The sequence below is a fragment of the Meleagris gallopavo genome, chromosome 2, assembly GCF_905368555.1.
Source record: "Meleagris gallopavo chromosome 2, MGAL_WU_HG_1.1, whole genome shotgun sequence".
NCBI lineage: Eukaryota > Metazoa > Chordata > Aves > Galliformes > Phasianidae > Meleagris > Meleagris gallopavo.
Window position 1 is genome coordinate 60,240,432 of NC_139405.1, and position 12,098 is coordinate 60,252,529.

Here is a 12,098-nt window from a genome sequence, read left to right on the forward strand (position 1 = left end):
ATATCTTCAGTTTTCAGAAAGTTCCACATTTAGACAGAATTTTAAGCAGCTCTGTACCTTTTATATAAGCAATGGTGATATGTGCAGTAGACACTAAATTTCTCTCCCCTGTAGAGCTGCAAGCAATTACTTAAAATTCTTCCCCCTTCTTTCTCCTGTCCTAAGTGTCAAAACTGGCACCTGTGCTCAGAATGAAGCTTAGGCACTAGTTTTTCCTTCTACGTTATGAGAAATTTATTCACAAGACAGAAGCAGATTTTTGGGCATTTGGAGTAAAATTTGAGAAGTGTACAAATTCAACTTTGTGATGAGAGTTGTCTTCCATATCCTTTATATAAACAACTGTATACTATAAGTCCCAATCTGCTTCAATACTCACATCAGAGTGTGAAAATTTAAAGTAACCAGTACTTGATTATGTTTATTGCAATTGCCATATAACTGTCCTTATGGCTGAAAGCCCAGGAAACACTTTCTTTCATTTGTCACACTATTAGCTAAAGAAATTGGCTTTTTTTTGAGCTGTTATCTTAGACAACAGATGTGCAAATATGGCAAAATTAAAGAGAGGCAATGATGAAAGAGCTTGAAAAGTGAGAAATAATAAGATTGATCTTAAACCCGTATAAATAGGTTAAACTACAGAAATACGTGGATTGTTTTAAAGGTAAATAGAAATCAAATTAGTCATGCTAAATTCCCCAGCATCCTGTGTCTTGCATAATTCATGTGTCTACCCTTATAAATTGTTAAGGAGTTTACAGTTTCTTGGCCATAAGACTTTCTATCCTATGAACTCCTCTGACTAGTCAAAGATGATGTACATCTGGAAAAATGAAACTTACCATTAGGGGCAGTTGAAACATCCTTTATTTGAATATACTACGCTATCTTTTCTATGAAAAAAAGCATTTCTCAACTAGATTTATTCTCTGCTTCTGCAGAGATGTTTTCCAGCATAAAGAGGAATATTTTCAACATATTATCAGCAAAAGATTGCACATGAAAACCTCAGCAGCTCCAATGTCATTATATGTCTGTATTAGCATATGGTGATTAGTTTGTTTCTATAAAATTATTTAATTGCCTTTCACCTTTTGTATCTCTGTAACATATTTTCCAATGCAAGTATGATCTCCAAATTTAAGAAAAAAAAAAAAAAAGTGAAAGTTCTATTGAATGTGAGATTTAATGTGAGACATTTAAGGATGTTTCCTCAGGGCTCAGGGGTCACAAACTTGACAGCAGTGCAATATAAGATTTTTTCCCTCTGATCATTATTTTCACAGAGAATGAGAACGCTTTCTTTTTCTCTTTTTCACTGGCATGAAGTATTTGGAGACTCCATATCTGGAGTATGGTTTCATCATTCTGTAGATGCACTCTGTTTATATCATTAAGCAGAAACATATTTGTCCGGTTCCATAAAATATAAGAATTGAACTACTATAAATAAAGCACACAGTAGTCAGAAGAGAGTGCAGGATAGATTGCTCCTATCTATAGATAGGTGAGAAACTCATCATTCTGATGAACTGTGGATAATATATTTTCTACTTTGCTCATCATCCAGGTAGTCCATATATCTCAAAGATATGATGATTCCAGTATTTTGTCAGTAGTTTCTTTCAGAACAGCATCTGCACAGACTCACTCTCTCAAAGCTGACCATTTGAATACAACTTCACTAGAGAAGCTGCCCAAAAATATAGAAAAGATATTATAAATCTTTTCTCAAATAAAAGCATAGATCAATAAAGAGAACATTAATAACTGCATCTCTGAGGGTAGTAATGAAAACAGTAGTAACGTCCTTGAAATAACTTTAATTAGATGTTTATCATTTTTTTTCCTCACTAAAGTTCAGCAATAAATCATTAATATTAATACTGTTTTTCCTGGACATCAGAAAGTGTACCACTGGCTAAAAAATAATAGAAGGAACTGGCACCTTGAAAGTTTGTCAAAAACTTTTATGTAAGATCAGTGTCCATTCATTTATAAGTCCTGTGTCTTCATGCACCAAGATCTTCCCAGGGTTGTTACCATTCTTCACTGTAAGCATGCAGCATGATAGTGGAACAAGCAGCATGGCAATGCTGCCTACAAGAGAGTTCACGTAGAACAGCCTCTGATTTTCAGGCATACACCTTTTAAATACTAGCCATGAATGGTTCAATGTTTGAGGTTGTTAGGATTGTGAGAACTAAGGCTGCCTATTCAAGCTTTCCAGTAACTTGATCTTAGTAATTCCACCATTCCAAAGCTGACCTTTATGCAGTATTTGGAGACTAACTCTCAGTAGGCTTGTCTAACCAGTGATATGGACAAATACTGTGTGTTAATAAGTTTAAGGAGAGGTTAAATAGTGCAAAATGCTTGGGTGACCACATATTAAGAACTAAAGTGACTTTGATTTAATCTGGTTGAACCTATTTTGAAATTGAATTGAAGACAATTTCACTGGGACTTCTTTAATTCTGGATGAGTTCCCACGCAGCAATTTTTGTGTGGGCTACTTAATCGATTTTAAAAGTTAACTCAAATTAATATTCCTGTTCTAGAAACTCACATAAAGGGGAAATATCAGACATAATCATAGGTAAACTACAAAAACTTTATGATCTGATCTGAAGCCAATTAAATATTACTAGAAAACTGTAGATTGTAATGAGTTTTAAATTCAAAATCTGTACATACAAACCACAAATAGGAAAAACATCCATTTTTAATTGAATTATATGCTTATGGGTAGCCTCTCTGTACATTGATATTATAATCCAAGTTAAATGATATTCTTTTTTGAAACAATCAAAGTCATGTGGATGATGTAGAAGAACTTTGGACTTATGCTGCTCCTACTACAGGAGGACATCTATCCCAACCACTGTACTAACCCCCTTTATTAAGCTTGGCTGAGTTTGTCAGTTCCGTTACCTTACCTCGAGTTTATTTGTTGTCAGAACTGGTTTGTAATTAGGAACTTCCATCCTAATTAATTTGACAACTTTTCAGAGTCCTCTTATCTGGAGACATTCAAATTCACACCTCTTCCTAGGAGAGCAGTAGGACTACAAAATTACAGAATAATACAAGCAGGACACCAGCTGCCTGTTCCTTTGCACTAACACCATTCCAGATCCATTAGAGTTATTAGTGCTGTAGAATACTAGACAAGATTTATCCATTTCATGTAAAAGTCTGGGTTTAATCACAGACATCTACAGACAAAATCCTTCAAGATAGTCACTGAAAAAATATTAGAAACGGTTCTGGACTAATTCTTTTGCTACCAGTCACATTTGTAATGAATGTTGCTGGCTCTTGTGGCTCTTGTACCTGAACAGCACTAAATTTAATACCCAGAGGTATTTACAATCCATAAGTGATGTTTGTTATTGTAATTGGGAACTTGTTTCTGGAGAGAATTTAAAATGTAGTCTAAATTCATCTAAATTCATTGTTTAACTGTTCAAATGATCTATGGTCTTGGGAATATCTTTTATACTGAGACTTGTGTCAATTAGTTGACTATTATCTGTCACCTATTCCATTCAACTGACTTAAATAACTGTCTTAATTATCAACAAATAGTATGTAATTTGCATTCTAGCTCTTTAAATGTCAATTTAATCAAATCAAATCAAAACCAAATTCATAATCGAACTATGGCATTTGGGAGAGGTATCTAAGGACTTGCAAAAAGTAAATGTTGCTCCTATCTCCAAAAAGGGAAAGAAGGAGGACCCAGGGAACTATTGACTAGTCATCATCACCTCCATTCCTGGGAAGGTGACAGAAAACTAAACCTCAAAACTGTTTCCATAGACATGAAGGACAAGAAAGAGATCAGAATTAGTATGAATTCAGAAGGGAGTAACCATTCTTGATCTACCTGATAATTTCTGTGATTGAGTGCACTGGTAGCTGTGCTAAGCTGAGATGAGAAGTGAATACTGTCTACAGATTTCAGCACTATCTCCCATAGGATGCTCATAGAGAAGTAAGGGCTGGATGAGCAAACAGTGATACTGACTGAAAACTGTCTGAATGACAGGGCCCAGAGTGTGGTGATCCATGGTACAAAGTTGGAGAGCAGATAGCAGTGTATTCCCAGGATAGTATCAGGAGGGGAGTTTCACTGGGATGGTACACCTTCAAAGTGTAAAGCAGGTCTCCTAAGGTGAGCTTAGGGACACCAGAAACCTCTTGTGGAGCAAAAGGACAAAAGCTCACTTGGACTTGATCTTCAGTATGCATAAGGTCCATGAAAGTGAGACTTATGATCATTTTTATTTTGGGGATTTTAAGCTGGAAGCATCAGAGAGTGAGCACAGGAGTCAATCCTATTTAATGTCTTCATTAACTATATTGATGATGAGGCAGAGTGTACTGTAAGAAGTTTGCAGATGATTCAAAATTAGGAGCTGTGGATACACCAGAGGGTTGTGCTGCCTTTTTATACTCAGCATTAGTAAGGGCGCATGTAGTTTACTGGGTCCAATTCTGGGTTCCCCAGTACAACAGAAATGTGGATTTACTGGAGAAAATCCAGCAAAGGGTCATGAAGATGATTAAAGCACTAGAGTAACTCTTTAATGAGAAAAAGCCTCAAGCACGACACCCAATCTTTTTCCTCTTCTGCTAAAGAATTGAAAGAATTGAAAGCATCAGGACAGTGCTCTTGCAATATTCCACCCACATTTCTTGAAACCATCTCTCAGTGTGATATGCATATCTGTGTAATGTGCTTTACATTTCTTCTTGACTAGCACAGAATAACTTTGCATAAACCCCTAATCCAGGGAGATTGCTTTCTGGAACTCGACTTCCAACTGATTTCTATCTACATAAAAATTATTTTAAAAGATCAAAAAATAATTTTTCAAATTTCTCTCCCTCCATAAAGGGGAAAAAAACCTTACCCTTTCCTTCAATAAAAAGAAAAAACAAAGTCCCCTTTTCCATCTTCCCAAAAAATTAGTCATAGGAATCAGGTTCTAGTATAACAGAATTAGCTGTAATTTGTCAAATAAACTTTTCTAGATTTTTCCAACATTTGTTTTTTTTTCACTTATTTCCCCAGTAGCACTCATAAGGAAAATTTCAGTATCTATATGATTTATCATAAATTACATCCTATCTGAAAGCATAAGGCCAGATATAAGATTTTTTCCTCTGATAATCTAAGAAAAGAATTATAATGTTAAGCCATGTTTCCTACTGTTCATCTCCTTTTTTTTAATAACATTTGCCCTGAAGACATGAGACAATACGTTAGAATTGGGAACATTCTTCAGTTTAGAAGACACATTCTGTATTTATATTTAATGTGAGAATTATAAAAGCAAAAGGGGTTACATTCGTAGTCTTCTTTGCATGCCAAAATTCAATTTGTTTTCTAGCTGTGGTGCATCATAACAGTGCTGCAGATTCTGATACATACATAGTTCCAAAGATATTGGCATTTGTTTGAATGACATTTTTATCTGCATGTTTTGCAGCTCAGGTTTGTATGATAAATCAGCCTAAAAAGGACAACATTGAAGAGAAATAGTAGAAAAGGATTTCTCCTGTATAGGCAACTGACTTTGTTTTATATGCTTAAAAAAAAAAAAAAGGAGTAGTTATGTGCTGGGAGTATTAATAGGAAATCTAACCAAGACAGTTTGAGAGAAAAAAAAAAAGAAGTTGTTAACAGTTTGAATACCATTCAAAAACTAAAAATGACCTCTTTACAAAATACTGTGGTGTCAGGCATGCTGATTATGATAAACATGTTTAAAGTACTTCCTATAAAAGATCTAGTATATATCAGGACTTACTGAATGTGTGAAAGAAAGAGATGAATTTTGCATTCTGACTGCATACACAGTTATTTTTTAAATGATTTCTACTATCTTGAAATAAAGTATTTACTGGTATTTATTGGGGCTAGTGCATGATGCCCTACTTGCCTTCTTCATAAGGAAGAGAGAATTGGCTATTGACTTTTTTATTTTTTTTTAATTTATTTTATTTTATTTTTTTAATTTTTATATCCATTAGAGGAATATGCAGAAATTATTTCCATTTAAAAAGAGAAAAGTGAGTTTTAAATTGGCAATTTCCTTCCTAAAAAATAATTCTTTTTATCAAATTGACAATCAGTGGGAGTCAATTTTAGTCTTGCTTTTTTTTTTTTTTTTAAATGAAGTGAAATCTATTGAGAAATCTCTGGCAGAGCATTTTGATAGGAAACGATTGGTTTTAATCATAGCTTCTTTTGTAGCAATTTACTGTTTTTAATTAGCTTTACATAGGAAAGATATCTTATTGAATGGAATAAGCCTGTTAATTGTAATTATAATATATCCCAGAAATTTCTTGGCCATACAGTAAGCAAACAGAGAATATAGCTGATCCACATTAGGAGATGCCCAGAGCAGAGGGGGCTGAGGGGAAACCTCATGATGGCCTACAGCTTGTCACAGGGAGTGGAGAGGTAGCACTGATCTCTGGTCTCTGGTGACAGTGTCAGGATCCAATGGAACAGCGTGGAGCTGCATCAGGGGAGGGTCATTTTGGGGGTTAGGGAGAAGTTCTTCACCAGAGGGTGGTCAAGCATGAAACAGGCACCAAGCCTGCTGGAATTGGACAACATTTTCAGATGTAGGATTTCAGTGGTGGTCCTGTGTGGAGCCAGAAGCTGGACTCCATGATCCTTGTACTCTGTAATTCTATGATTCCATGTTTCTATAAATGCCTTTATAATAAGCTCTATATCCTTGCTGTGGGCTCGAGTCAGAAGGTGATTTCTCTAATCTAATTTCTAAGAGATCCTGGATTCGTCTTACAGAGGACCACAGTGAAAATACCAATAACCTGAGGGGAGAAATTGATTCTATTCTGAGATTTAGGGGGAAAGCAGTAAGTCATTTTCAGAAGAATCTTATTTCTAACATCACTTTCAAGTGCGCCTTTTAGACAGTAAATACTTAACCTCAGAATGAGTGAAGCAAGAAAGCCACGGAGGATAAAATAATTGGGTTGAACATACCAGCATTTCTGACACACCATTCTGTGTTCAACTTTTTATTGTGACTTGGCAGTAAATAAACAAACCTTGCATTTGAGTTCATAACACAAGGAAGCCTTGGAGTCCATCTCAGATTGGACCTGTTACAATAAACAGCTTTTTTTTTTTTTTTTTTAGTGTGGAATGAACAGCAGAGGAAAGAAATAGTCAGCAGAAAAATAATTGTATGAGAACTTACTTTTTCGGATTCCAGCACTCCTCCAATCATTTTCACAAATGCATACCAGACTCATAGTTATCTTTTAAAATCTTGTCAGTATTAATTTTAGAGTCCACAACTCAGGTTCTGTAACAAATAAGTTCTATTTCATCTGTGCTGAAAAGATTTGTTCCTGAAAACCTTTAAAACATTGCACACTGAAGTGTGACTATATAGACCAGTGCTCAAAAATCAAAAAAAGCAGGCAGTGCCATTTATGATCTCCTTTTTCGGACCAATAGATACATGTATATACTCATCCAAACCCTAATAAAAAATGCCACCGTCACCATTTCATTGGAGTCGTATTGGAACTTCTCAATCTATCTGAAAGTGGCTGTGAAATATAATATCAGAAAATATGCATGTTGCTTTCAGGAGTTTCCACTCAGCTATCCTAGAATGCAAATATTTGGGGGGAAGGGGCGGGGGGGGAGAGAAAGGCCTATAACTTTGTGGAATAATGGAAAAAAATGTAAATTGTCTATAGTTTCTAAACTTCTGCTACAAATATGTCATGCTGAACTCTTCAGCTAAAATTTTGTTGACGTGTGGAATCTGCCTTGTGAGCCACTAAAGATGTGTGTTGTTGTAACTCAATTAATGGGAATTAAATTATACGGTTGTTTTCTGAGAGAATACAACAGAGACTCACAGTCTCAATTTGGAAATTATAAATGTTAACCATCCCTTCTTTGTTTTCCTAGCTCCTGTCCGCTACTTTCAATGTGTTTTCATAAACGGACCTAACGGATTTGGACTGCAGTTTCCTACCAACCCCTCTTCAAACAAGGAAGAAAAGAATCACTCAAAGACTTCCAAGAGAAAGACAAGGAAGCCAGGGCAGTAGAGAGACTGAGTTCTGTGATTGTTCGCATTTTGCACATTATCTTTTCTGCTGAGGTCCACAGTAGTCACAGTGGTACTTGTCATTGCCAGAATGTGATCCATTTGGCACATGTACCTGGAAAAGTTTCCGTGAGACACGGGCAAAACAAGCTGTGTTTGACAAAGGCAGAGAAGTAAAAGCACCCTATTTCTCGTGGAAAGGCTGCTAAGAAAGCATTGGCCTGATTGTGTGTGTGAGCGTGTGTGTGATTTCCTGCCTCTTTAGCTCCGTTTTTCTTAACCTGCTCAGCATTAAAGTCAGTCTGTTTTCCATTTATTCTTAACTAGGGAGTGAGAGGCTGAATGTAGCTTTTATATCAGCAAGATTGCAAGACTGCCAGCAATCCTAAATCACTTCTTCTTAAAGTTCAATCAAATTGCTGACAGGAGAAAGCCTCAATAAATCATGAAAATGTGCCCTGCAACTGGTGCTATTTTTATTTCTCATTGACCAGTGTGGCTTGAAGTTCACAATTGCTATCAGCAGCTCAGCATACTACCAATAAGTTGATTCTTCAAGTCATGCTAATGATGGATATTTCTATTTAACTTGAAACAGTTAAAGACACTGTGTTTGCCCTGCCTGCTGGCAAAATACAAATAGTTCATGTTATAAAAGCCCAAAGTGAGAAGAGAAACTAAAACAACATGGCAAAGGTGAGAAAAATCAATGTTTTATCAACATGAAGATCCCAAGAAACAAGCAAAACAAAACAAATTTTTTTCCTGTGGGTAAATCAGATCAATTTGCAGCAAAAACCATGAAAATTGAGAATACACCAGCCAACCAACCATTTTCTGTTAGCATAATATGAAAAGCTGTGATGTATGATGCTGGTCACATGAAACCAATCCAAATACCCAGTGGGTATACATGCCAATTTGTAACAATCTCAGATCAGTGATAGAAAAAAAAAAAACAAAATCAGAAGCATATGCAATAATCTGGGTAGTTGTTATTACTAGAAGTAATTCCTCCCCATAGACAGTTTCTGAGGTATTAGAAGGATTTTTTCAGAATACATCACTGTTGATAAATTATAGATGAGAACTGAAAGTAAATAAGCCTATCTTCAACTTTCTTTTGTTTGTTCCTATAGAAATAATGGATTGGTTACCTTAAGAAAGTGATGGGAAGACATTAAATCCCTGAAAACTCACAACTGAAAATCAGTACCTTACCTGTCTATACATCTGACAATGTAAATTGCTACACATTTTCTCAAGCTGCTGTATGTTTGCAGCATTTAATCTATGAAAAGTACAGCAGTGATCTTAGAGACATAGCTACCAGCTAAAGGAGCATTATGCTCATTGTACAACTGGATACTTGTAGACTCTGACCACACCTGTAACAATCCATTGCTCTATTTTCTGCATAATTTCAGGCAATATTACTGCTTTTCCCCATTCTCTCTGCCTGCCAACCTGTTCATACCTCAGTTAAAAACTGACTCACATGTGTTTCAGACAACTGAATCTCTGACAAACTAATACAATTCAGATTGCTTTGCTGTTGCACTGTTGAGTCAAGCTGACACTCTCTGATTATTGATCATGGCCTCACATAGACTAGATGCAGTCTCATATTTTGTCCTTTGCTGCAAAATTTCTGATTGCAACAAGCAGCTTAGACAGTGGTTTCTGAAAAGAGGTAGGATCGTTCTCTAGGAGTAGCACTTTCCATACTGGAGCACATGGCAGATGTTCAGGCCTCCGCTGTTACCTGTGAAATCATTTTTGCAGATGTACAGTGATATAGAGCTGCTGGCAGAGAATATTTCATGATAAAATGTCACTTGTTACTTTTCTTTCAGTAGGCCTTTTTATATTTCCAGTGTTGGGTTCTTTTGTGTTTTTTTTTCCCCAATTTATGATTACGTGTATATTATTACGGATGTTATTGCCCTAGGCTTTTATTGTGAGTCTTAAAATAAGACTATAACTTTTCAAAAATCATTTAATTTCATTCAGGACTTTATCCAATTTCAATAATCAAGGCAAGATTTTACTGCACTATAAGCCTTCATTTTTTTCAACATTTTTTACCACAATCAATTCCATACACTGTGATTACCCATAGCCTTTTTCTCATTTGAGAGAATGGTGAGGATATGTTTCATGTGTCATTCCCATAATGTCTCAGTTACACATCTGAGTGCTTTGTAAACATAAATATTGAATATCACTGAGAAAGTAATATAAAATGAGCTATTTATTTTTCTTCCCTAATGTCAATCTGATACCCACTAAGAAGAAAGGAAACAGTTGTGCTCTCAAAATGGCAAGCATTTTTCTCTTTAAATTCAACTGGAACCTTAAAAAGTATTACTTGAATTGCATGGCTTTACTCAAATTAGCCTGAAATATTTCAAAATCATATGCTGATTGTTATCTGTTTTGAAAAATAAAGAATATATACTGTGTTTCTGTGACTGTAATATTGTTTTTGTGAATGCAAAAGTGGAAGGTAAGGCTTTATGTATGTAAAATTTTATCCCTACTAAGTAATTACTGGTAAGTAATTGCAAATTCTACAAATATGAAGATGGCATTTCTTACAGCTGAAAATGAATTGTTCTGAATTTTATTCACCCCTAGTGGTTTTTTTGCAATATTTATCTTAACTAGTCTTTCCACACACTTTTTTATGGATTATACTCTAACAGTTAAGTCAAATTATTTGCAGCCATTTAATACAGAGCTTCATTTGGTACCAAAACAACCTATGTTTGTCAAGATACTTATTTCCACTATTATGGAAAATATAGAAAAAAAAAAAAAAAGAAAGAAAAGAAAGAAAAATGCATTCTCCTATAACTAATCTGAGGTTAAGATGATCTCGATGACCAAGAAACAGAGAGACCAAAAATTGTGAGATTTTTTTAATACTTTTAAGAACTATGGCTTCTCTATACTAGCAATTGCTAAAAACTAGGAGGTGATGCAAGAACCAGACTATGGCCTGAAGACAGCATAACTAGTTGCATATCGCTGTATTTGGGTTTGAACTCTCTCTGCCCCATGAAGTTTGGTGAGTCTTTGCACATGAAAGGCTTATTGCTCCATAGGATTGTTGTGCAGGTGAATCAACATATCATGAGATGAAACTCCTCTCCCAGTTCACCTTTCCCTGAGATGCTAAAATTCTGCTGAAATAAACAGGAACAGCAAGGCTTCATCAAGACTTGCAGAAGCCCAATAGATAAATTTTACATGCTCAGCCAAGAGGGTGATCACCCAAGGGCTGCCTGCTCCTGCTAGTACAGTTCACTGATCTCATCTTCAGCCCTCTGACCACATTCATTGTTTCACACTCTTACCTCTGTTGCAGCTGGAGTCTGATTTCAGCCTTTTACAGCTTCTAGAGTTAGTTAATTGTCATCCCCTCTTTCCAGCAAACTGTGGGTTCTCACAATGGCTCATTTCTAATTGATCAAGGACGAGCGGTTGAGACTGAAGTAGACTTTGGAAAAGGGGGACGAAATGTTTTGTCTGAATGTTTGCCTTTTTGTTTCCTACAATCCAATTATTAATGACATTTTTATTAATGACATTTATTTTAATTGGCAATAAAGTTAACTTTCGCAAAACTATGCCTGCTTTGTCCATGGTGGTAATTAGCAAGCAAGCTCCCTGAGCTCCCTCTTCCCATGAGCCTTCTCATTCCTTTTCTTCCAATTTTCTTCCCCTACCCTGCTGAAGCAGTGAGCAAATGTCTAAGTAGGAATCTGGCTGTTAGCAAAAGGTAGCAGACTGCAGCTGGTTGTTGCACAGATCTATACACATTCTGCTCCTACTAATTGGGGTTTTCCACTTAGAACTCAAGACGGAACATGTTTAATTTGCATATCACTGTGAAGATTTCTCCTGTTGATCCCAAACCCTAGAAATACCCTAGCTTTCTCTCTACACTGCCATTTACAACTTAGT

At 35.8% G+C, this 12,098-nt stretch overlaps 1 protein-coding gene across 1 annotated transcript in view; it reads left to right on the top strand.

Moving 5' to 3' along the window:
- TRDN (triadin) overlaps positions 1-10,591 on the top strand; it is a 205,327-nt gene extending 194,736 nt beyond the window's left edge. The window contains exon 40 of the mRNA XM_085217385.1: positions 7,985-10,591. Within this exon, the coding sequence (XP_085073511.1) occupies positions 7,985-8,127 (143 nt within the window). The 3' untranslated portion in view covers positions 8,128-10,591. The remainder of the gene's footprint in view (positions 1-7,984) is intronic.
- The last annotated feature ends 1,507 nt before the right edge of the window (positions 10,592-12,098 follow it).